General features: G+C 38.4%; 1 protein-coding gene across 3 annotated transcripts in view; it reads right to left on the reverse strand.

Annotated features, from left to right (window-relative positions):
• LOC120418995 (uncharacterized) overlaps positions 1-26,987 on the reverse strand; it is a 456,309-nt gene that overhangs the window by 156,605 nt on the left and 272,717 nt on the right. Inside the window, exons 1-3 of one of the 3 annotated variants that reach the window (XM_039581565.2) lie at positions 21,706-22,807; positions 16,896-17,464; positions 9,203-9,607 (exon numbers count right to left, since the gene is read on the reverse strand). The exons of 1 other annotated variant lie outside the window; for it this stretch is intronic. In XM_039581565.2, the coding sequence (XP_039437499.2) occupies positions 9,203-9,607; positions 16,896-17,172 (682 nt within the window). In that variant the 5' untranslated portion in view covers positions 17,173-17,464; positions 21,706-22,807. Of the gene's footprint in view, positions 1-9,202; positions 9,608-16,895; positions 17,465-21,705; positions 22,808-26,987 lie in introns of those variants that run through there. One more of the 3 variants, XM_052711066.1, reaches the window with a different exon arrangement.

Genomic DNA, 26,987 nt, shown 5'->3' on the forward strand with positions numbered 1-26,987 from the left:
AAAAGATCGGAAAATTTCACGAATGTTTCATGTATTAAGATTGAAAATCGGACCATTAATTGCTGAGATATCGTCATTAGAAAATGGTGGGCTGTTTGGGTACACTTAGAAAACTTCAATTTTCGTGTTTCGTTTTCTTTAAGCCGCTGTATCTCAGCAACCAGAGGTCCAATCTTCAATGTCTCTTAGACAATTTTATAGCAAATTTTCTGAACTTTTCAAAAAAAAAAATTTTTAGAAATGGTCACTCACGGTCACTTTTTTTTTAAAATTGAAAAACTGCAAATATTTCGCTAAAATCAAACTTTCGGTGGCTATATCTAGAAAACGGAGCCCTTTATCAAAAAATCTGTAAAGTACTTTTCGATTGCAAATTCAATTTTGCATTAAAAAATAATGTCAAACTTGTTTTTGCATGAAACTTCGATTTTTTCCAAAAATCACTATTTTTTCAAAAATTCATAACTCGGTGGCAGATTTTTTGACCATGTTTCTCTATGGCTCAAAAGTTGCGGATTTTTGTCCCCTAAAACATATCAAAAAATCTCGAAAATAAAAAAAAACGTATTTTGGGAAAATGAGTTTTAGTGAAAAAAAGTTGATAAAAAATCTGCAAATTTTTTTTCCGTGTACCTATTTTTTTCTCAAAAGTCCTCAACAATACCTACAACTTTGCCGAAGACACCAAATTGATCAGAAAATTTACTCAAAAGTTACAGCTGTTTGAATATTTACATACCATTTTTGTATGGACAGCTGCCAAAATTGTATGGAGACTTGTATGGGTGAACCAATGACGCAAAATAGCATATTTGGTCATAGGGAAGGCCCCCACAAAGTTTGAGCCAAATCAAAAAATACAAATAAAATCCATTTCCGGTTTTGGCTCTGATGCAAAATGCCTTCTTTGGGCATACCGAAGGCAAGTTTCAGCCGGATTAAAAAATACAAATAAAATCGAATGACCGAAATCTCAAAGAATTGCTCAGGAAAACAAACCAGCGTGACTCAAAGCGCAGAAACTAAAATGATGACATTCAATGAGGAGGGAGGGAGGAAAGCTTTTAGCACCCCCTCCCGTATTCTTCACACTTGGTTTCTTTATTAGTAAACTGCAGTAATAATACAAAGTGACTTAAGTGCCAATTTGAAAAAATGGCAAACTTTAATAACCCAAGTCATGTTCTTCAATGCATTAAGATCCATTGAAGCATCACAAACGGTCTAGCGGCCAGGCCTACTGCGAAAAGTTTACCGCAGAGATGATTCGTTGAAGTGGGTTAAAAAATCGTCTTTTGAAAAATTTACGACTCTAGGTTCTCGAGATTTGGCGACCCCAACTCTAACAACAACTCTCACATTAAGTTGGTAAAAAATAGCCGACTTCGACTCCGAATTCGGTTTCTCGAAAAGACACGACTCCATAGCCCTACACAGCTAAAAAAGTAGTAATCCAGCTGCGTGTAAAAGTGCTGGGTTTAAAATAAATATTGCATTATTTTACGCAATTTTATGTAATTTTACGCCCTGAAATATATAGCCCATCAGTATGGGAAACCTACTTGACCGAAATGTCAAGCTCATATATGCGTTTATCCTTACAGCTTTTCATCGGTCTGATGGCCGAGTGGGCTAAGGCGCCAGTCCTTACTGTTGGTGCTGGGTTTGAATCCTGCGGTTGCTACTTTTTTTGTGTTTGCAAAAATTGTACATGCAGTGTGTAATATTAAGTATTTATTTTGACGAAGGTGATGTGCATGCTTTTGCATGCGATTTTACCATCGGATTTTTTGCTGTGTACATTAATCAAACAAATTTAGGAAAATGTTGTACTAAAAGTCTTTCAAATTTCATTTACGTCACTTTGTCCTATTACGGAGTCTACATTCGCTCATTAGTTTTCGTAGACGACGCTACCAACCGACTACGGTTTTGGACGTGTTGTTTTTTGCGGCCGTTGTTGTTGTTGTTGACGCCGGGTCCCCCCGATGAAGAAGATTGATTTGGGTCAAATTTGGTGGGCGGAGCTGATGGGTGCCATACGCCGTCGTCGGAACATTTTTGGCCTCTCTCAAAGATTGACATATGTTGGCACTATGCTGAGAGTTGTGTTAGTTGTTGCTCCGCGGGATATCGAAGTGAACTAAATTGGTTTTACTTTGAAAGTTATGGGTTGATTGAGGGCAGCATATGTTTGAACTTTTTTTTGGCTATTGCTTCGTAACTATTCAGAATTTCAAGACAATGATCCCAGAATGCCAGAATGTCTTTTGCAAACTTCATTAACTTGCCAAAAGGAAATATCTGTTACAGTGTTACTTCAAGTTTTATAAATGTACATGTTCGTATAACTTGCTTAGAGCGCATCCAAGGCACAAATTTAAATTGATATCTTTATTACTTATTTAGGACAGCAAAAACTGATTGTCCTTCGCTGTCTCAACTGCACGTCCGACAATGCCACCTCACGCGACACCTCGCCAAAGTTGCCCAACGTTCGTCTTTTCGCCACAAACCTTTACCATACCCAGCGCCAATAAGTTTCGAACCTCCTGCCGCCCATACCCATGAACACTGAACAGGTAACCTTTAAAAGCCAGATAAGCCGCTCACCGTTTGTTGAAACGCGCGCTGAGAAGGGAGGGTAAAAAAAAGAGACACGCGTGCAATCCCCGGCCAGGCCCAAAAAGGGGCATAAAGATAAAGATTTCATTTGACAGCAGCAGCAGTGGCGTCGTCGGCTTGCAAAATGGCAACCGCCAGTAAAAAGAAAACGAGGTCATCGCACCATCATCCGAAACCACAACCGCACAAACAGCTGAGAGCGCGTTTTAGAAAATATCGCGCCGCAGACAGATTAGCGACGACGACGACGAGGGCCAATAATGTGAGCTAGCTACTAGAGATTTACATTAGGCCGACCGACCCTCCCGCGCAACTGCGAGTAGTGTGGTTCGCGATTTATTTGCTGCAAGTGCGAATTTAGAGTGGATCAACCCAGCTCTGCGTAGGTTGATGGGAGCGGCTTCTGTGTTGCAAGCAGAAGGTTCAGGGATCGAATCCCGGTTGGTCCAATTGAAATTTTGAACTAGAAATTGAACTTTCAATATGAACAGAAGCGAAAGGAATCAGGTGGGATTTGGTGATCTGGAACGCTTTTTTTTATTGATTCCTGGAGTAAAACTTTACCGAACGAGGATTGAACCCGAAACTTCTGAGTTACTAATCAAACACGTTGCAGTGGAACCACTTTTTACGCGGAGGCGTTACGCTTTTTATTTCGTCGATTTCTCTTAAACCGTAGAATATTTTTGCAAGCTTCAAAAAGCGTTTTGAAGATCTGAACAAAACCTGCTTCTGAAAGACTGCAAAAATGTTGCGTCGTTCCAGAGAAATCGACAAATTAGTAGAACGTAACGCATCCCGTAAAAAGAGGGTTCTCTGTTCCAGCTCTCCATAACATTGTTCTTGTACGTGGCAGCGCATAAGTGTATTGGTGAAGGCTGCACACCGACAGAGAGAGTCTGGGTGCAATCTGTCACATTTTTACACCATGACACCAACTCTCGTGCAATGAAGAAGGTGGGTCGAAAATAGGTACAGTCATCCCACATATTCGGAACACCCACAAATTCCCACAATCGTGAAACACCTGAATTTAACTGATATTTATAAAACATAACTAAGCTTGAGTTTAATTGATTTCAGTGTGTGAAGTCATTATTTTGTAAAAATTATGTGCTCGTGGGGAGAACCAAAGTTTGTTTACATCCGTAAGAAAAAAGTGTTCCGAATTTGTGGATTTCAAGGGTCAAAATTTTTCTTCAAAAACTTGATATAAAAGTTAAAATTTGCAGTTGTTCGATACAGCATTCGAAAGATCGCAAGAAAAGCTTTCAAATGAAGGTAAAAGCGAATCACTAAGATCAATTATCGATTTGCCATGATTTTTTTTAACATTGGCCGATCTGTAAACAGTTCCAAATATAAAAGATGGCTGTACATCGAGACCGAATTCTAAAAGCATTAGACCCAAAATGGGGGCAAGATAAGTTTTACAGCGAATACAGCGAAAATAAATGAATGTGTACGAGATTCAGCATTAAAAAGGCTAAAAAGTATGCAAAACAGACTGGAGTGCAACAAATTTAAATAAAAAAAAATGTGCTTCTCATAGTCATCGAAAGGACAAAACGTCGAGTGACATAACGTCGAAGGGACAAATCCAGATTTTTTTGGAAAAGGACCTATAAAAATATGAAACTGAAAAGCTTATAGGCCCTTTAAAAAACTCTAGAAATGTTCAAAAATGAGCAATATTAAGAGAAAAAGACACAATTTGAGCATATTTTTAAGAAAAAAGTTTATTCCTGCTTCTGTAACATTTATGTGAAAGTGGAAAACTCTTTTTTTCAAAATAAAATATTCTTGGTTCTGTAATATTCCTTTGCTATGATATTAAAGGTTCTGTTAAAAAAAAGTATGGGCAAAAGCATTTAATTTTTTCTGTACAGTCCAAACTCGACTATCCGAAATTTCGACTATTCGAAGGTTTGTATGGAACTTCGGATAATCAAATCATGAACAAAATACATTTTTCGTATTTTTTCGTATTGTCTAGCATTTCGACGTCGTCGTGCTATCTTGTCACACCCGCTATTTCAACGTTCCGAGAAAAACACGTTTGAATGTTTGACCTTGAATAAACAAAAACTAGAGCACGCAATGTAAACAATAACAAACACGTTTTGTTTGGCTAACCATTCTGTGCATTGTCCCAAAGTTTCGTTGAAGTTGGTTGCTGGAGTCCCGAGTTAAAACTACAAATGTTTACGGTAATCTAGCTTGTACGTGCACGGAGAAAAAAGAGTTTCCAAAATCGTGAACAAGCGTTCATGAAAATGGGAACCACGAACAAAGTGTTCAAATCCCATGGTACGATTTTGAAAAACGTACCATGGAATTTGAACACTTTGTTCGTGGTTCCAATGTTCATGAACGCTTGTTCACGATTTTGGGAACTCTTTTTTCTCCGTGTGCGTCAAACGCGTGCTGACCTGAAATTCCTTTGGCCAGTTGTCGCACTTACATCAATTTTCAGGGAGTGACAAGATAGCACGACATGATTGAAACTTCTTTAATATGTAGAGTGACAACAATGCACGGAGTTTATTCGGTTTTTATTGAATAACTCAGGATTGAAATCGAATTATGAGGATCTGTGAAGGTCAAAAGGTGAGGCATTGTTAGCTGCACAAAATGGCGTTCTTAACTCAATTTGGCTCAAAATGCACGTGCGACAAGGTAGCAGGACGACGACGATTTAACATCAAATTCGAATTCGGCGACCCCATTTTAGTCAAATTTGAACGCCATTTTGGCTGCCATCTTAAATTTAAAAATTCTAAATCACGTAGTTTAGAGGTCGTACTTAAGCTCGACAATCAAAAGTAAGATAGCGATTTTTTTTTATTTATCCAAAATGAAATTTATCCAAGGCCTTCGGATAATCGAGTCTGGACTGTATTTTTTTTATCTATCAATTTTGTATTGTGAGTTCCTTTTTCTTTCAAACATAACAAGTTCCTTAAAAAAATATATGGGATTGAAAAAAACAGGTTTTTTATTTATTTTTTAACCTCTATTCTTTATTTCTTTTATCACATTACTGGGAAGGAAAAGTCTGAATTGAAATTTATTTCAAAGTGTTTTGTATTCTTTCAATATTTAATCTAATGTAACGCCCCAAGTACTTTTCTTGTCATTATTAATAATTGCAGTGCAGAGAACACCCAAAAATGTACTACAAAAATTAAAGCGGCCAGCCCTACCGCGAATGTTTACCGCAGAGAGAATTCTGAGAAAGGATCACATTTCACAGAATATACAGGGGAGGAACGATGCGTGGACATACCGTACCAACCGTCTTGGCAGCCTTTTTAAAAAATTACTTTGTCTCTTTAAAAGCTAGAGCCTGGAAATTTTCTGTCCTTAATATTAAAATATAAATACACATTTTACAAAACCAATAAACCATAGACGACCCCCCTATTTTAATGGTAGCAGGATCCCTTTCGAGCCCAAACTTTGAAAAATGGCAAAAAATTCGGGTTTCGACCAAGCTTAGGAAAGCTTAGGATGTCCCCATTCCGAAACCGACCTGGAAAAACCGTATTTGGTCACTGTGGCCACTGGGAATCTGCTACAACCGAAATAATCTTAATCTTTTTGATATCCCAACTAATATCACCTACCGGTTCAGGAAATCCGGAACATCCGAAAAGTAAATTATTTACTGTTTTTACGTATATCAATACATGCGATGCTATAACACTTACGATAATTGAAATTGATCCATAAAACAAACAAGAAATTACACGATTGCCAGAACCACTCTGCAGTGTTACTGGTCAGTTCCGGGTAACCTGGAACCGGATACCCGGTAAACCGCCAACTTTACTTTTTTTATGAAACCTCATCATGTTGTATCAAACTTCATGAAATTGAAAGATATGTCAATCTATGGTCATGTCGTTGTTGCTGACCAATCTGGAACCGATAACCGGTGGCTCCTTGGGGACACTTTGGAACCGAATACGAGTGGCTCGTTATCTTCCAGTCAACTGCTAGTTGTATTGTGCCTAAGAATCAATTTTTAAGGTTTGTTTTGACAAATTTCAAACTAAAATAATTTAATTTAGAATTTGAACGACGATGTGACTCACAACACCAAATTTATGCGAAGGGTCTCAGTGGTGAAAATGTGTGAATCAGGCTTAGATTAGCTAACTGCCCATACACTAAGGTTTTCCGACTTGGAGTTTCTTTAATTTAAAGTTGCTTGGAAATGAACTAACAGAACTGACTAAAAATTTAAATATAAAAATCCTTGAACATTGAAAAGGCGAAGTGGCATGGCAGAGAGTTAACAATCCGTATTGATGATCAGTTTCAGCAATAATAGCAACAAAAAAGCCGACAATGACCGCGGAATGACGAAACGTTTCTCAACTTGACACCCGCTACTATTAATCAGTAATGCCTTCCCACAGCGAACCTCAGAACAAGTCGACCATGAGGTACACAGAGCGTCGACTACCTTCAGCCTGTACCCTGCTTTTCTGCCCAGATTGCACTTGTGCATTAAGAGCGTTTCAATTAGCTGCGGCATACATTGTATCTACCACTACTCACATAATGACGGTTGAGAAATCCATTACAAGTTGGGAATTACTCCTAGAGTTCAACGTCGGCTTGATCGCTCAAAAGGAAGGTCAAACAAACTTTAAGCCGTCCTAATCTGGACTGCGTCCCTGACCGACGGCGGTCGTGGAGACACAGATAATCTCCGCAACGAACTGGAATGACATGTAAAAAAAATCTCTCACATGGTCACTAGAGTGTAACAAAAATGACTTTTTGGCGGGCATTCAAGGGTTTGTTCCGGTGGGCATACTAAGCCCAAATCCAAAATATGAGCTTGATTGGACGTAACAGAAGCTGGCGCTCCGCCCTTCAATTTTAAATGGGATTTAACCCGTAAAAAAAGATTTTTTCAAAAATGTCACTTTTTGAGGCATTTTCGCCACTGAAGCGTTTATTTTCAACATCACTGGCGTGTAGGCCAGATCCTTGCGCATCTTTTGGTATATATAACATTGAAATTCGGAGCACCCTGAAGCTCGGTTCAGACCTTCAAAGTTTGCCATTTTTTCCAAAAATCGACCCTAGCAAAATCAAATGGCGTCTAGGGCGTCGCGAGGCGCGACGCATATCTTTTTTGCCGGAGCCGATTTTTCGAAAAATTGCCAAACTTTGAAGGTCTGTACCGAGCTCCAGGGTGCTCCAAATTTCAAAGTTATATACACCAAAAGATGCGCAAGAATCTGGCCTACACGCCAATGATGTTGAAGATAAACGCTTCAGTGGCGAAAATGCCTCAAAAAGTGACATTTTTGAAAAAATCTTTTTTTACAGGTTAAATCCCATTTAAAATTGAAGGGCGGAGCGCCAGCTCCTGTTACGTCCAATCAAGCTCATATTTTGGATTTGGGCTTAGTATGCCCACCGGAACAAACCCTTGAATGCCCGCCAAAAAGTAATTTTTGTTACACTCTAATGGTCACCCCGACAAGAAGTTTCGACTACCGATTCTGCGTGCGTAGGCGACCAATTAAAAAGTCGCGGTTTCGGGTTAACTCAACCACCGGACCACACACACACACACACAAAAACAACTCAAGCTTCCTCTCGTCAACAACTGTGTGCCGCCTGAAGCGCTTCCAACCTAGTTCCAAGGTTCGCTACAGAGTCGGGCAAAAATTTGAATACTAATAAACGAGGTAGTGGCAACGCACACACACAGCTCAGACGATGTGCCTCCTGCGCGTAAACAGACCATCAATCACCAAATATTGCGCCCATCAATGTCAGACCACGTCTAGCGCGGTGGCCAGTGGTGTTGGTGCGCTTAGCGCGGTACTGGGGATTTTGGGGTAATTTGCGATTTATTGAGCACCTTACGTAGCATCGCGTCTTGGATGGCACGTCGGCGGGTTGAATGATGCAATTCTAGGTTTGAAGAGCATATTTCGTAGAACGTCGTCGCCGGATCAATTGAAACATGGTTGAGTCGTCCAGCAATTTGCAGCGTACCCCCGTGCGTTCGAATGAACCTAAATCCAATCAACACTCGGACTCTGCAACCGGTCGGACGACATATCGGGGTCCCACACCGGTTCTACTGTTTGCTTTTGCCATGGCCACATCACGTGTGGAACCGGTGGCGCTGATGTGCTTCGTCCTCGGATCCTGTCCTGTTCGACTAGTTCATGTGTGTTTTCTGTTTCTTCATTATTTTCAAAACTGTCATCCTGGGCAGCCAACAGTCGAGGAAGGTCAAACGGCCTGCGAGTGTGTGTTGTTTTCGAGTGACTTTGCGACAAAATAATATTTTTGCAAAATATATGATTATTGGCTGCGTCCGTTGTCTTTTTCACGCAAAAAATACCAACGCGACAGGTGATTGCTTTAGAACTGGCTAATTTTTGACGTTTTTATGGTTCGGAGCCAGAAAAATTACAACTCTGGGACGTGTGTTGTGCCGGGCATTGCCGAGATTCCACACGCAACAAAACCTGAACAAAACCGAAAAGAAGAATGAAGATTTGAAGATCGAAAAGACAAAGTCTGAGCTAATTACCTGTATCTCGCTTGCGCTTAGCTGCAGTTACTGCTGATGCTGCTCCCTTCTGGAGATATTCAATTTCTTGCTGCTGCAGATTACCGTTGTTCGGTAGCTGCTGCTCTGGATGGTGCTGCTGCTGGTTCTGTCTGAGAGAACTCAATCCACCATCATAGCGCGACGACGACGACGACGTTTCGTAGATGACGGATGGATGCCGGCCACCGTCTGGGACAACCGCACTCGATCGGACGACTGCTGGCGGAGGTGGAGGTGGCAGCTCAACCTCGTCCGCGGGTTCTAATCGGAACGCTCGGGTTGGTGAGGACAAACTTTCAAGCTTGATCTGCCCGTACGACGACGACGCAATAGACAATTGGTGCCGCCCAGTGGGGGAAGTCTGGCCACCGGAATACTGGAGATCTGCGACAGGGAGAGGAAAGAGAAAATACAAATAAACATTAATTAGGCAGGTTGGCTCGGGCGGCTGAGGGTCAAAGAAATGACAGGTTTGCGACGCGCATCCGGTTGGCGTGCGAGACACGAGAAAAGAGAAAAAAAGCAACTTGAGAGCAAAAAAAAAGTAATTTATCGACGGAAATGATGGAACCCTGCAATTAAGCAGAGAGTCGTTTAATAAATAAAGCTACCTGAAAATATTAATGAGCACATCAAAAATCATCTTCAAAATGCACATCAGTTATTCACCGGCAAATGTGGTCGATTTCCGTCACAGGCGATGAAATTAAGAAATTTCCCAATCCAATAAATTTTACGCCTAAGGGTGCCTTCTGAATCACCTCTTACGCTGGCGTCACTGTTAATTATGAGCACATTTTGCATTTATTAGCCTTACTAAAAGGCATTCAAATTTGTGTTGGATGTCCAGAAGGAAACCGAACTTTGTTAAATCCGCATAAAATTTTATCTTTTTACCTCTGAGCTACAACGGATTGAGAGCCATAACGCAATAATGCTCCGTCATACTCTCTTTATCCGATAAAGCTGTATCCATCGTGTCACACGTGCATTTTTGGGCTAGATTTAGAAAAGGACGCCATTTTGTACAGCTTTCAATGCCTTACCTATCGACCTCCACAGATTCCCAAAACTTGATGTCAATCCTGAGTAGTTAAACAAAACCCGTAAAAACTTCGTGCAATGTTGACACTCTTCATATGACATTTAGTGCTTTTTTGTCACAACCTGAAATTGCGACAAAATGCCAGAAAGAATTGGAGTCAGAAGCCGTTTTGACACTTATGCATACACATTAGGGTCCCCAAAATATGGGACTTTTTTTCAAAACCTCGCTCTGAAAGCTGAATATATTCCTTGAGCTATTTTTCCTTGGTATTAAAAAAAATCACACATAAGGTATTGGGGTCATTTCCGACCGCAAACTTTATAAAATCACCAAAAATCCCAATCCGGTTCTCTAAGGCTCAAATGAAAGCTTAGGATGTCCCCTTTCCGAAACCGACCTGAAAAACCGGAAAACTGGTCACTGTAGCCACCGGGAATCTGCTACAACCGAAAAAAGACCTTTTTGAGACTCCAACTTTAACGACCTGTATCTACGGCAAATTTCAACCAATCAGGATGCTCCGGGTTGCATTCGACAGGTATTTAACTGTACTTTGACCACAAATACTATTATCACCACATTCCGGTGAACATCCGAAAAGTTCATGTTTTACTGTTTTCCACGTATATGCGAAAGCATTACACTCACGATTGTTGAAATTGATCCATACAACTTACTAAAAACACAATACACGATTGCCAACACCAGTGTTACTGGCCAGATCCAGGTAACCTGGAACCGGTTCCCGGACTCCCGATGAACGGCCAACTTGACTTTTTCATGAAACTCCATCATGTTGCATATCAAACTTCATGAAATTGGAAGATATGACAATCTATGGTCATGCCGTTGTTCGCTGACCCATTTGAGACATTTCCGGAATATGAGAGAAACCCTATCATCCGACATATCAAACTTCATAAAATTGAAAAATATGTCAATCTATGGTCATGCCGATGTACTCTTACCAATTCTGGACACTCTGGAACCGGTTACCGGTGGCCCCTTGGGGACACTTCCGGAATACCGAATCCCAATAGATTTTGCTCAAACTTATAAACAACTTTTTTATTATGTCAATAATTTTTTATTTTTTCCCATATTTTTATATATTTATTTCTTTTTGTTTCAAAATGTTGAGATGCCCAATTACATTACATTTTATCCATCTTATATTTTATGTTTAAAATAACTTGCCATGACTAAAAATAATGCTTTGAAAAAAATTCTTCTGGAGATACTGTACATAACATTCAACTAATATTTAAAATATGCCAAAACGTTTCGGAACCTACTCAAAGGTAGAAAAATATATTTTCACTTTTAATTAAATTCAAACAGAGCTTTTGCACCCAGATTTTTGTTACAGACATTTTAGTATCCTCAAAACTACGGGAACTATCGATATATTTTTGTATCCATTCCTTAAACTACTATTTCCATAAAGATTTACAACAAAATTTTTAATTTTCTATAATCAAATTATTTCAGGATTGGGTCCGTAAGTTCAGCCATTTGTTTGCTGTGTACCCTTAAAATAAAAAAGTCCATTTTAAAATTTTAAGTAAAAAAATCATATATAATTAAAAAATTTTTTGCTTTAGGATAATTTTTCAAACGAATTAGACGGTGCCTTTTTTTAGCTTTAAATCGAAGATAACACACTGAACGCGGTGTAAAAAGTAAAAATCGTCACTTTACGATTTTTTGAAAAGTGTTTTAACGGCAGAAATAAAAATCTCACCAACAAAATTTTTAGCATAAATTTTCATTGAAAATTTTTAATGACCGAGTACTTTTTTCCGCAAAATCGTTTTTTTTTCGCAAAATAATATTCTTGTTTTTATTATTTAGTCTTATACAAAACTTCGTATGTTCGAGGCTTCGGATAATCGAGTCTAGGCTGCATACGATTGAAAATTATATTTTACAAAATACATGTTATTATAAAGATTTTTTTTTCTCCTGATTTTTTTTTTAATTCATAACTTGGTAACAACAATTTTGCCCTATAATGACTAAAAAGATCCCTTTTCTTTCCCCTATTATTTTGGAAATTTAAACATACTTGTTCGGTACCTGATTGTTGTTGAACCGTTTCAGGCCTGATTTAAAAAAAAATAGTTGGTTAAATACGACGAGTGCTGAAAAAATCAAGTTTTGCAACGAGATCCATACAACATTTTTTGCAACTTCGAAAAATACCGTTAAACGGGGTGACTTTAAAAGCCGGGGTGACTTTGATAGGTTTGAGATTTTTTCGCAAAATGAAGAGTACAAATAAAATACGTACGGAATTGCATGAAATCATACTGACCGGAGTAGAGAAAGGTTCAAGGTATTTCTAGAAGAAGTTTTCATTAAATTTTGAAAAGTTTAAAAAGTTAGTTAACTATAATTAAGAAAACGTTGATGAATAGCATTATTTTCATGTTCTCAAAGTGTCATGATTTTCTCAATGAACATGATTTCAAATCGGAAAACGGAATGCATTTTCGGATTCTTCGGACAATTTTCCACTAGGAGAAGATAAACGAAGTTAGTAAATAATAAGAATTGTGTGTTTTTGAAAAATAATTAAAAAAAAAACAGATTTGAAGGCATTTTTAGTAGAACAAATTTTATACAAAATGTGAAAATTTTTGATTCGAGCTTCGAATTCAGTTTAAAATGCAATATGAATCGATAATTTTACAAACAAACATATTTTTAATAAATTTCAGGCAAAATTCTGACTTTTTAACAATTTAACCTGAAATTTATATGTATTTTGTTAAAAAGCTTATAAACTTAGTCAACAGAATATAAACATAGATTTTTTTGTTTAAAACTATATCAGCAACCTTAGTGATGGTACATTCGACGCAAAAATAATATTTAAGCACCTTTAACCTGATTTTAACAACTGACTATCAAAGTCACCCCGGTATTCAAAATAAGAATTTTCAACGCAACTATTTTTTTAAACACTATTGAAAAAAACTTTTTTTCAAAAATAGTGCATGGACCTTGTGTGGCCGACCCTAGTACATGTTTTAAAAATAATAGTCTTGAAAAAACCCTTACCAGCTGGAAAATATTCCAAAAATTAATTAAAATCCTATCAATGTCACCCCGGTTTACGGTACCCTAAGAATGGAATTTTAAATCAAAAGTCCATGTATCAAGTCAATCCATAAATCAAAACAATGTTGAAAAGTATTACATATCGAAAGAATTGCTAAATAGTTCAACTTTTCAGCATCCATTTCAGTGCTGAGAAGTAGAACTTTTCAGCACTTGTTTTGAAAAGTGTTTCTATTTGATTCTGTTATTTTTGGTAGAGAAAAGTAGGCTGTTTCGCCGTTCGAGAATGACAGTAAAAGTAAGTAGTTTTACAACGAAATCGCAAAAAAAAAATGAAAATGGGATCAACATTATTACTTGGAAAAAAGTTTCTCGAAAATCGAAGAAGGGATCACTTTTTCCAGATATGGTGTGAGTTGACAGAAAATAACTTAATGGACTACCGTAAACAGGGGTGACTTTGATAGCCGGGGGTGACATTGATAGAAATTTGATTTGGCCACTAATTTTGATACATCCATGTAACAGTCACATTTTTGCATATATGTTCGATAATAAGCTATCCCTTAATGCTTACATACTCAAAATTCTCAAAAATGTTTAGATATTAATTTGACGGGCATTTTAAAAACCTATCAAAGTCACCCCGGGCTATCAATGTCACCCCAGTTTACGGTACTAAAGATAGTGGAAGAAATATTCAAATTGTTTGAAATTCACATTTGAGTATTGTTTGTTTAACAAATGTTGACTAAGATAAAATCAAATTATCCCTACCTAAAAGCAAATATCTGATTGCGTACACAATTTTGAAACAGAAAATATAATAAAGACAACAAATTTAATATTGCAAAAAAAATAATAAAATATAAAGATATAAAAAATTACAAAAAAAACATAAAAAAAATACAGTAGAGCAGTTCTCTAGGATTTCGGTCATTAGATTTTTTTTTGTATTTTTTAATCCGACTGAAACTTTTTTGGTGCCTTCGGTATGCCCAAAGAAGCCATTTTGCATCATTACTTTGTCCATATAATTTTCCATACAAATTTGGCAGCTGTCCATACAAAAATGATGTATGATGTTACTTGGGTAAATAAAACACGCGTTGTCGCGGAAGTGCCCTTGGTCGTGGATCCCGGCGACGAACTGATCGCGCAGGGCATCCTGCAGGAAATCACCGTACTCGCAGGTTTGCGCCTTGGCCTTCAGGGTGACGATGAAGTCCGCAATCCTCTGGGAAGGCGTCTGCTCACAGAACCGCAACTGGTAGCGCTCTGACACCACGTTGGTCGTGGGACCGAGGTGATCCTTGAACAGGGCGGTTAGCTCGGTGTACGTCTTGATACGTGGGGAGACCGGGGCGCAGAGCCTGTTTGCTAGCGTGTACAAGCTCGGCCCGGCCACGGTGAACATAACCGGAACCTTCATCTCGTCCGGCGTGTCGTTCACTTGGAAAAACATTTCCAGCCGATTCATGTACTCGTCCCAGTCCTCTCCGAGTACATACTGCTCGATTTGACCGAACATTCCACTACGAATCACTTGCACTGGGCTGCCTTCAGCCTTGTTCTCCTCCTTCGGTGGCATGGTTAAAGTTAGGTCCACACCACGTGCACTGCGCTTTCGACCGTTCACTTACACTTTTCGCGAACTACGACTCACTCGCGATCACTGATTGTACTGTTCAGCTTACCGTTCCGCTTTACCCTCGTCGCCAAGTGTTACTTGGGTAAATAAAACACGCGTTGTCTAATACTAAGACTAATAAGTTTATTAAAAGTTAAGAACGGTTTGTAAGACGACCTGACAGGCCGACGGTCGGCAGGAGAAGAGGCCGATTCAACTGCGGTGTCCAGCATGTAACCTTAGTGCTATAATTCTCTATTGTTAATTGTAACGATCTGGCAACACTAGTTGGCAAGTTGGTTGCACTGTTATAGCTGCTGATCGAGGGACACTACATATGAAAATTCAAGAATCTGTATCTTTTGAAGGAATTTTTTGATCGATTTGGTGTCTTCGGCAATGTTGTAGGTATGGATACGGACTACACTGGAAAAAAGTGATACACGGTAAAAAAAATTTGGTGATTTTTTTATTAATTATTTATTGTCAAATCAAGACTAACATTTTAAAATGGCGTAATATTGAATGTTTGGCCCTTTTGAAATGTTAGTCTTGATTTGAAAATTTTGAAAATATTGTTTTCGAAAAGATCGGAAAATTTCACAAATGTTTCATATTTTGACATTGAAAATCGGACCATTAGTTGCTGAGATATCGACATTGAAAAATGTTGGGCTGTTTGGGTGAGGCTTAGAAAACATCAATTTTCCTGTTTTTAAACCTTTGCATTGCAATATCTCAGCAACTAAAAGTCGTATCAACAAAGTCCGAAGAAGTAAAATATAGAGAATTTTCTCAGCTTTTCAAAAATATTTTTTTCAAATGTGGGCAAACATGTGCACTATTTTTAAAAAATGAAAAACTGCGACTATTTTGAAAAAAGTTACATAAAAATGGCTATAACTTGAAAACGGTGCACTTTATCAAAATTTCACTAAAGTACTTTTTGATTACAAATCCAATTTTACATCGAAAAATAAAGTTGAAAAATTTTTGCGACCAAAATTTCGATTTTTTGAAAAAATCAGTATTGATTGAAAAATTCATAACTCGGTCAATGATTTTTTGCACAACCTGGAAATTTCTGAAAAGTTGGCATTTTATGTCCTCTAAAACATATCAAAAAATAAAAAAAATTAAAAATAGTGTTTTTTTGCAAATCAAGTTTTAGTAATAAAAAGTTAATTTAAAAAAAATCACAATTTTTTTTTTACCGTGTATCATTTTTTTCCAGTGTTGTCCGTATCCATACCTACAACTTTGCCGAAGACACCAAATCGATCAAAAAATTCCTTCAAAAGATACAGATTTTTGAATTTTCCTACATCATTTTTGTATGGACAGCTGCCAAATTTGTATGGAAAATTATATGGACAAACTAATGATGCAAAATGGCTTCTTTGGGCATACCGAAGGCACCAAAAAAGTTTCAGTCGGATTAAAAAATACAAAAATTAAAATTGAAGAAAAAAGACCGATTTCGTAGAGAATTGCTCAGTAACGATTTAAATTTTTTAAGTCACTTAAAGTTCAAAGAGGAAAATCATAAAACACAGAAGGTTAATGGCGGAATGAAAGAAAATCAAACATTCCATGGAAAACATGGAAACATTCCAACTTCACTTAGATCTACAATTATCCTCATAATAATTCAATTCGCAATGAAGGAACAATTCAAAACACAACCTTACTCAGTGCAAATTAGGTGAATGGAAAACCTATAATAACACAAAACCACCGCCGAAGCCGGCTTCCAAAAACTTAAACGCGCTACCAAGAACCATAAAAAGAAACAAAAGAGAGGAACGACAAAACTATAAAACAGGCACCTGCGAATTCTCAACTTCCTTGAAAACAACAACAACTAAACAACAGCATAGAACGAGACAAGACAAAACTCAAGAACCGGAACAGCGCAGATTCTTTACCTTGATAGCTAACCACTCTGGCAAGTTGTTGCTGTTGCTGTTTACGTTCCTCCAAAAACTGCGACGACGACGGCGGTGATGACAGGGCACAAATCTCCCCTAGTTTCGGCACAGGATAACCTTCACCGATTCTGCCGGCTATTAGTCGGTGGTTGAGATGATGATCGCGGGATTCGCCAAATTGTTGCTCGTAATGGCGCTCAGCCGAGGTCAACGCTGGTGGTGGTTGCCGACCGGAATAGTCGTCGTAACTGGACCGGAAGTGCGACGTTTTCATTTGCGGCCACGCCTACACGCATCCGGGAATTTTACGGAGGGGGCGGGGAAGTTGACGACACTACACTTTACGATGGTGAAGAGATACGACGAGGTAGGATCGAACTAGAGCCTTCTTTGTTAAGGACTTTCTACAAACGGTTTATCTGCGTCGAGTTTGAACAGTTATTTTGCAGCGATATTTGAGTTTGGTTGATTATAATAGTTCCACGTAAAGTTTGTTTGATGCACATGTTTGATTTTTGTGTTTACTGATTAATCTTTTTGACACAGATTTAAAATGTTTTGTTCAGCTATAAAGAGTTTTAAAAGAATTTAATTTTTGTTTGATTTGGATAAATTTCACACCTGGAAACGTTGGCGGAATCATTTTTATTAAAGTCAAAAAACAAACCAATCCCGGATGTTGCCATGTAGCAAGTCCTGCAAAAGGCCTTCCAAATGCATTAAAGCGAATTCGAAAAGTAAAAGTTTCCAGCCCTTGTATCAAGATTCTGATATTTTTAGTAGAGAAAAGGAGACAATTTCGGAATCCGAGAATGATAGGAAAAGTGAGTAGTTTTAAAAGGGAGTTCCAATAACTTTTTTTGATCGATTCTTCGGCCCTTTTGAAAAAATATCGCAAAAGATTTTCCGCGTTTTGGCTGTAGCGGTACAAATATGAAATTTTAGTGTAGCTTCAAAATTGACGTACAGTGTTGCCTGATATTAAATTTGCACTTTAGGCTTGAAATTTGAAAGGGTTGTTTTCAACATTTGGGTTTGGCTATTATTTGTTCCGAAAAATTTACAAAACATGTCCTTCAAAAGTTATAAAAAGTCCACTTAAGTCAGGATATCTTGGTCTGATTTAAAATTTATGAATTAGTTGGAAAAATTCTAAAATTTGATTGTGTAATATTACCAGTATATTTATGTTATAATACGTCAGATCTGGAGCAACATTTGAAAAGTGCGCAAAAGCTTTTTGATAGCAGTTTCTGATTTGTTTCAGTTTTGCAAACAGTTCGAAATGCCCTTTTGTCGTGATGATCCAGAAATAAGCTTGTAGGTAAAATTACACATTTTTCTCTGTAATTCCCAGAAGTAATATTACCATGATTTTTTTACTTGAAAAGGGTGAATACGGAAGTGATTTCCAATCAATTTTTTTTCTTTCAGTTTCGTGATACAAAAACGGCAGATTTGGAGTAAAATTGATTAGCAGTGTGGTTGGATATTGCGAAAATGACGGTATAAATCCAGCATTTTTTATAACCTTCGTAAAAAAACACTCTCTACTGCCCAAATTTTTTCGATTTTTTTTTGTATTTTTCCCGTGTTCTACGAAAATCTTAACTTGTCTTGTTTTATGTTTTTCAGGTTTCATTTTTAGTACTTTAATTTGCATTTATCTTGTTTAGTTTATCTGTGTTTTTGGTAGTATTTGACCTATTCTACCACCTTCTATCATTACATTTTGCCTATCTTATTTTTTCATGTTTTATAGTCACTTTTTCAATATTTTGCTTGTTTTTCACATTTTCTGCAATAAAATGGCACCATTATCATTTAAATTGTAAAAAAAAAATGCATAGAGTCATAGTCAGGCACATTAGAAAAATTACTGCATACTTCTTTTTACTTATAATATAGGAAATGTCAGTTAAAAACACAGCCAAAGTTGACCCATAAAAAATGACATTTTTAAAAACATTGGCAAAGTCACATAAAACAAGAAAAACTTCCAACCCAAACATTTTCTAAAAATTTTAAGAGTTCTTCTTTTCAATGCTTTTAAAGATCATAAATTGGTTGAAAACGGATTTTTGGCGATTTTTTAAATTGAAGCCCGTCTAAAGACGGGGTTGGGTTGTAGAGGGTTAATTTTACACACTGCATGTACAATTTTTGTAAACACAAAAAAAGTTGCAACCGACAGGATTCAAACCCAGCATCAACAGTAAGGACTGGCACCTTAGCCGTCTTGGCCACCAGACCGATGAAGAATGGAAAGGATAAACGCATATATGAGCTTGCCATTTCGGTCAATTAGGTTTCCCATACTGATAGGCTACATATTTCAGAGTGACAGTACAAAAAGAACAATCATCCCATAAATTCGGAATAATTTAGAGCAGTGTGATCGGTGAGGAATTACCCCCCCCCCCCCCCCCTTCTAAGGGGAAGGGGGGCAAAAAGTACACAGTTAAAGAATAAGTGTTTAAAACGCTATAACCATCGTTCGAGTTACCTTGAAATAAACAGTTTGAAACAAAATCTACGATTTACCAAAAACATAGTTTTTGCGGTACTGGACTTGAAAATAATTTAAAAGAAGCACAAACATTTTTAAATATGATTTTCAACACACAAAGTAAAAAAAAATCATGGTAATCTTACACAGCAAAAAATCCGATGGTAAAATCGCATGCAAAAGCATGCACATCACCTTCGTCAAAAAAGACACGCTGCATGTTCAATTTTTGTAAACACAAATAAAAAGTTGCAACCGACGGGACTCAAACCCAGCACCTACAGTAAGGACTGGCGCCTTAGCCCGCTCGGCCATCAGACCGATGAAAAATTGAAAGGATAAACGTATATGTGAGCTTGACATTTCGGTCAAGTAGGTTTCCCATACTGATGGGCTACATATTTTAGGGTGTAATATTACACAGAATTTCATAAAATAATGCAAAATTTATTCTACACCCAGGCATTTTGCACGCAGCTGGATTACTACTTTATTTGCTGTGTAGAGATTTGCGGTACTGGGCTTAAAAATAATTTAAAATGAGCACAAACATGCTTAAATATGATTTTCAACACACAAAGTAAAAAAATGGTAATCTTACAACTGGGAATGAGTACATTTTTTATATAAGAGAAAATGGTCAATTTTACCTCTTAAAAAAGTGTAAATTTACCACTTTTCTGTTGTAATGCCATTTTCCAGTCTAAATTTAGTTAATATTACATCATTAAAGAGGTAATATTTAACCTTGACATTTTACAACGTCCAAATTTAAACATTTTTTTTCAAAATAACAAAAAGACAGGCAAAAATGCTGCCAAAGCAGCCCGGGAGCATATTGACAGCTCTCATACAAACTGAGCGTACCCATTTTTGTGGGCCCAGTGGGCCTAAGATGGCGAATAGTTTAAATAACTAAAGTTTTTGCCTTATTTCGGTTTAAAACGACAAATTAAGTAGTCTGATCTGAGCAGAACAGTTGAAGTGAGCGTGCCGCGAAAGCCGTCACGAAAAAAATGTTTCCAATGCAAATTTTGAGTTGCGTATTTAATGGGCGGACTCCGACGAGGCTTACTGACCATCTGTCGGTGAATACGTGCATGTCACGAAAACTGTCATCTTAGGGTCCGGGTTATTAAAAGGGAATTGAAAACGCAAATCGCAAAAAAATAAAAAAAATAACATGCCATAGTCTCAACATTTAAATGCAAAAAATGTTTTAAAATGCATTTTACACTAGTTAAGTTGTTTTGCAATCAATAGTTTTCAAAAAAAGAAAAATTTGACGAAAACAAAAAAAAAATAGCGAAATTTTTTGTCGAAAATTTTCAAAAAAAATTCGGGCCAACTTTAAATAAAATTTGTACCAGCCTAAATGAAACATTCGTGGAATTTTCCGATCTCTGCGAAAACTATATATATAAAAAAAATAAGCAAGACTAAAATTTCAAAAGGGCCAAGCATTCAATATTAGGTTTTAAATTTTACGGTTTTTGATACTGAACAGGGCATGGCAGTTGACATTTCGACAGAATTAAATATTACCCCGATTTTTTTTATGTATTTATAAAGAATAACCCTTTCGTGAATTTTCCTTAGTCTTGAACAAGACTTAATGGCACGATTTTTGAACCATCCAATGCGTTTTAGCATCGAAAAAAATCATGTTTTCAAAATTCTGAAAATTTACAAGCAAAATGAGCGCTTTCCTAACACCGACAGGAAGGTCAAGTACCTAGAATGCTTAAAATTCACAAGATCTTCTGTAATTACTCTTAGCTTTAAGAACAATGTAATTACAAAAGCCGACTCGGTCCTAACCAGATCCCAGCACCGAAAAGGACCTAATAAAAATAATTTTATGAAAAAAAAAATGCTTAAAATTGAACACTGAAAAGGTCCCTAACACGGATGTGAACTTCAAGTACCTAGAATGACATGATCAATAGAGTTTAAAACTTTTGAAAATAATTAAAAACTATTTTATTTTGAAACAATCAATAAATATTTGGTTTTATTTTATTAAAATGACAACAAAATTTAAAAAAAGTAACATTTAATATTTTGATATAAAATGATTCAAAAAATTCTAGAACTGAATCGAAAATGAGTCTTTTACATAGATGCATTCTTAGATTGTTTGAATGTTTGAAATTCAAATTCCCTGTCTGATCTCGCTCAACGTTTCCAGTTTATTAATACTTATTTTAACAGCAATTCCGTCTCTTTAACAATTTTCCCTGTAAAGTTACACCACTATTCACTTAATCTTAACTTAGTAACTCCCATCAATCTTACATGAACAAATCCGCTAAACTCGTCGACCGAGCTGTTGTTTTTGTCGTTGCTGGGCCGCTGTGTGCTCTTGTTATTGTTGTTGCTGCTTTTGCTTCTTCTTCGCTTCGGCCATCACACCAAAACACGCACACACACAAATGCACACAAATTTACTTGGCTGAACTGTGGCTAGACACAAACACATTCACAAATCGGCCCGAGCCACCATTTTAGCCGTGAGGTGGCAACACAAACGGGCACACACACAGAGATACACAAATATGACAGTGACGTTGCTCAACTTGCTGGCTCGCTCTGGCACGCCACGCACACCACACTTTCTGACTGACTGTGTGTGTGTGTGTATGTTACAAGCTGTCTCGCTTGCGCTGCTTCTCAAAATTGTGTGAAGGGAGGAACAGAAACTTTCCAAGTTGGAAAAATATATTACAAAATTTTTACAATCACTTCTTTTCTTTTGCGAGAGGAGTTTTTCCTCTTTTTCAAATGCGATTTTCTTCCTTTCGTATAATTTTGTAGTTAAATTTTCCTCTTTTTTCGCGTGGCAATTTGCCTTTTCCCACAAACTTTTCCTTCGATTTTTCGTACAATTTCCAACTTTTTCCACTCTCACCAGCAGACCTGCTTCTGCCTCTTCTTCACTGACCGCGGTGGAACCCGCTCTGGTGGTCGTTGCCCTTGGAGTGCCACTTTGTCCCCGGGACCATCTTCTGCCCCCGTTTTCGGTCGGGGTCGGTCCTCACGGCGGCGCCTCCACGGAACTGGGCTGCCACGACGCTGTTGGCCACAGAACGACTACTTTTCATCCACACACACACGACCGTGCGAACCCCGCTGCTGCTGGCAAAACGGTTCCAGCTGCTCCCGTAAAAATCCGGATCGCGACGAAGTCAAATTTCAGCTTTTCCTCCCGAATCGAAAATTTCCACAACGCACAGAAAAACACACACGTCACACAACGAGAGTAATCGCGCTTGGCAGGGGGAATTCGGGTGGTTCGGCAGAGGACACTCCTGCTCCCTCAAAGATTGACCACGGAACGGAACCGACGGCGGACGACGACGACGCGTACGTGCCAGTTGAAAGTCTGTTAATGAATGAAATCGCTGCCCCCGAGATGGCCGCCCGAGACGAGAGAGAGAGCGTGAGAGATGAGAGCAAGTTTGACGTTTGTCAGCAGCAGGGGTGGACTTTGACGCGACCGCGGGATGGTGTTGGCAAGATGGCCGCGCACGCGGCGGCTGGTAATGAAAAGGATGACAGGCGGCATGGCTTTCTACCTAAGGTACTCGCGATTGAGTGTGTAGTAGTGGGGTTGTCAAAATCACTATCTCTGACTCTCTCACTCCACTGACACTGACATTGTTTATGTTTTGGTTTTCCTGGCACGGTCCATTGTTCTTTTGTTATTGTTTTGGTTTTAGTGGCACGGAGTCATGCACTCACACTAATGCAAAGTAAGATGACGAGTACCTTTGATATACAGCCTTGGACAGGCGGCGGCGGTGAAACTAATGCACGGTTGAATGGAACTAGACAAAAAAGTGATTGTTTTTACGCAAAATCCTGTGTTGTCTGTGTAAAACAGTTTTAAAAGATTCTCGAGTTTTTTTTGATAAGGTCCTATAAACAAAATTTTCACTTTTTGCTTTTTGGGTGTTTTTGAATACCCCTGACTCAAGGCGGTTCTTAAAACACCCAAAAAGCAAAAATTGAAAATTTTGTTTATAGGACCTTTTCAAAAAAAACTCTAGATGTGAATTATATCCAGGTTTTTAAGCGAAGATGGCGTTCGAATGATGAACGTCCGAATTGTCAAAATCGCGCAGTAGTACTTGGTAGTACCAACATTAGAAAAAAATGTGGCTGTCATGTTATGGCCCACTTTTTTCGTAATGTTGGTATCACTGCGTTATTTTGACATTTCGGGCGTTCATCATCCGAACGCCATCTTCTCTTAAAAATCTGGATAGAATGTATCTGGAGATTTTTTTTTTTTGAAAAGGTCCAATAAACCAAATTTCCAGTTTTTGCTTTTTGGGTTTTTTTGAAACCGCCTTGAGTCAGGGGTATTAAAAAACACCCAAAAAAACAAAAACTGAAAATTTCGATGCCAACATTTCAAAAAGCATCATGTACAAACTATGCGTTTTGAGAAAACCGCATTTGAATGTTGAGCATCCATTTTCAATTCCCATTTTAAAAAAAAGCAAAATAAGATGTTCTAACGAAAACAAACGATGAAAAACGTTGCTTTTCTTGATACTTGATCATCCAAATTCAATAAAACATTATTTCCGTAATTTTATTTGAGAAAAACAAACATAACTTCTTTTGAAATCACCAACGTCTATATCACCCTGCTGTCATTGAAGGGGACGCCACAGACAAACAGACGTGACTCTCCATACAAATTATTATTGAAATCCATCGTCCTTTATCAAACCACCAAATCACGGCGACGCCAGCGCTGCCTGGCGAGCTGATGCCGAAGCGCAGCCCAAACATACCAATACAAACCCTTCACTGTCATGTGTCATGTCAATGTATGCGTGAGACAATCAAGCCATAACGATTGTAAACATAATCAGCTGATCGAAATAATTTTGTTGTTGCTGATCGTCAGTACCCGATGCCAAATCATGCGGCAGCATCAGCAACGACGCACCACAACCGCAACGACAGAGACTAAAAAACTGGTCCTCCCGTTGCTTCCAAGTTCTGTCGAAGATTCCTCCTCCACCGAAATCTCGATACCCCTGGTCACGAAAACACCAGTAGTGGCCACTGAAATAGAAAAAAATCCAATTCAAATCTAACCAGAACTGTCCCCATGATGGGCGTTTGGAAACATCCGCGGAGAACGTGTCCACGGAGCAGTTAAGTTGCGCCAAACAACAAAAGCAAAAAGTCGCAAAGATTCCAAAAAAACGCTACCGTAAACTGGGGTCAATCGGGACACATGGGGCGAATTGGGACAGCAGTTTTAACCATGTTGGAGCACAATATTTTGATTTTTCTGGTTGGTTTCGGTTAGAACATACTCAGGCCAACAAAATGTGTACATCCATCTCCAAATTTAAAAGCTTTAAGTGCTCTAAAAACTGCTGTCCCTATTCAGACTGTAGTTCCGATTCACCCCAGATTACGGTACCACAAAATCATACATCGAAACAGAACAAAGAAACTCAACTGTAGAAGAACAATGAGTGGCGCCCACGATCGACGCAACATCGCCAAAAGTAGCAATCTGAGCAGCAGTCCACGCAGGATAAGCATCAGGTTGCTCCGAAGGAGATGACTCCACCATAGGATCCGGCTTCCTCCGCAGTATCGGGCGCCTCAGCAGCAGCCTCAACATCGGCGGGCTGTTGAGGAGGCCTCCCGGGTTAATAGTGGGGCAAAAGGTATGTCCTCGTTAGTCAGCCGCTCATATGACCCTGACCAAGACTGCCCCAATCTTGTCCAGCAAAGCCTGGATTGTGGATCGTCGTTAGAATTCCTGAATTCCATCATAATTGCTTTGTTTTCGTTTGCTGCCTCACACGTGCTCACGGTCAACATAAAAACACACATCACACACACTGAGAAAAGACGGACGAGCTGTCACGACGCAGCGCCATCAGCGCCGGGTGAGAGGATGCCGAAACAAAATTGCATTTGAAATAACCGTTTTAGAAGGACGATGGTTCTGCACTCGAGAGTCCCGTCTGTTTGTCTGTGGGGACGCTTTGTTATGATTCGTTTTTCTTCGCCGAATGTACATGGCGCTTTTTTCATGTTGCTTTTTTTTCGTCACGAGGTTCATGTAGTCTTCTATTTGACAGGTTGTCATGGCTATATAATCAGGGACTGCTGATGGCAGAGATTTTGTTTATGTTACTTTATTCAAAATCATGATTAAACAGAATTTACTGAAGTAACTTTTGCTCATTTTTGGTGGAGAGGTTAAAATGTACATGATGCCTTTTGAAATGTTACCGTCGATATGGTTTATTGGACCTTTTCAAATACAACTCCAGATATTATCCGCGCACCACCAAACCGACGTGCGCAGCTCTTCAGTTGCGCGAAAAAAATCTGTTGCGCCGTACACAAATTGAGTGGTTTGTCGTAAGCGCGTACAATAGCCTGTGGCGCATCAGGCTTTGACAGGTTGCGCTCGTATTTTGATTTTTGTCTGCCTTCACAATATATTCCAGAATGATGATGATGGAATGATTCCGTTTTCCAACATTATCGCTAATTTTATTTTTACGTGTTAGCACTGATCTTCTGTCAAACTGGGTGAAAAAGTAAACATCGTGTGCCCAACGACGTGTGCCGCTGAAAAAATTTACTGTACCGTTCTGCCCGGGAGGCTATTAAGATTTTAAAGTGAGAATGTCGTTACGAATGGTACTCGCCCGAAATGTCAAAATCGCGCAGTGGTACCAACATTAGAAAAAATGTGGCTGTCATGCCATGGTACACTTTTATCGTAATGTTGGTACCACGGCGTGATTTTAACATTTCGGGCGAGCACCATTCGTAACGACATCTCCGCTTAAAAATTTGGATACGGACCAGACTCGATTTATCCAAAGGCCTCGAACAAATTTCACTTCGGATAATGGAATCTTCGGATAATCAAATCACGAAAACCGAGACGAAAACAATATATTTTTCTATGTTTTTTTTTGATTGTTATACTCAAGTATGACCATCAAACAACTCTAATGTGATTTTTTTTTAAAACCAAAATTTGGAAATGCAAATCTGATGTTTTTTTTTCAAATGGTCTTAAAAAGAAAAAAAGAAAAAAAAGCAAAGCAATCCACTTTAACGACCCCCGGATCTTTTGTGGTCTCTGTTGCAAGTTTCTGCTCATTTCTAGGCGTCCGAAGGTTATGTGTGGTGAGTCACCCAAAACCTCTTTTACGCAAATAGACCGACGTTTTACTTCCCCATCCGATAGAAGGCCAGGAGGATAAGGCGGGAATCGAACCCGCGCTCCATAGCAACTTAGGGATCGGCAGCCGAAGCCGCTAACCACCGCGCCACGGGGCCCCAATAAAAACAAAAAAGAATAAACATTTTGCTTATTGTTTTTTTTAAAGAAAAAAACTGCAGAAATAAACAAATATTCAAAACTTTAATAATTAACTGTAAAATTCCAAAATGTTGAAATTCAAAAATTTTGAAAGTTCAAAAATATTGCTTATTGCGAGATAAAGTCACTTTTCTCCTTCGCTGTGACTGACAGGAAGTTACAGCCGCCGAACTACCGCTGTGTAAAAATC

This window comes from Culex pipiens, chromosome 3 (genome assembly GCF_016801865.2).
Source record: "Culex pipiens pallens isolate TS chromosome 3, TS_CPP_V2, whole genome shotgun sequence".
Lineage (NCBI taxonomy): Eukaryota > Metazoa > Arthropoda > Insecta > Diptera > Culicidae > Culex > Culex pipiens.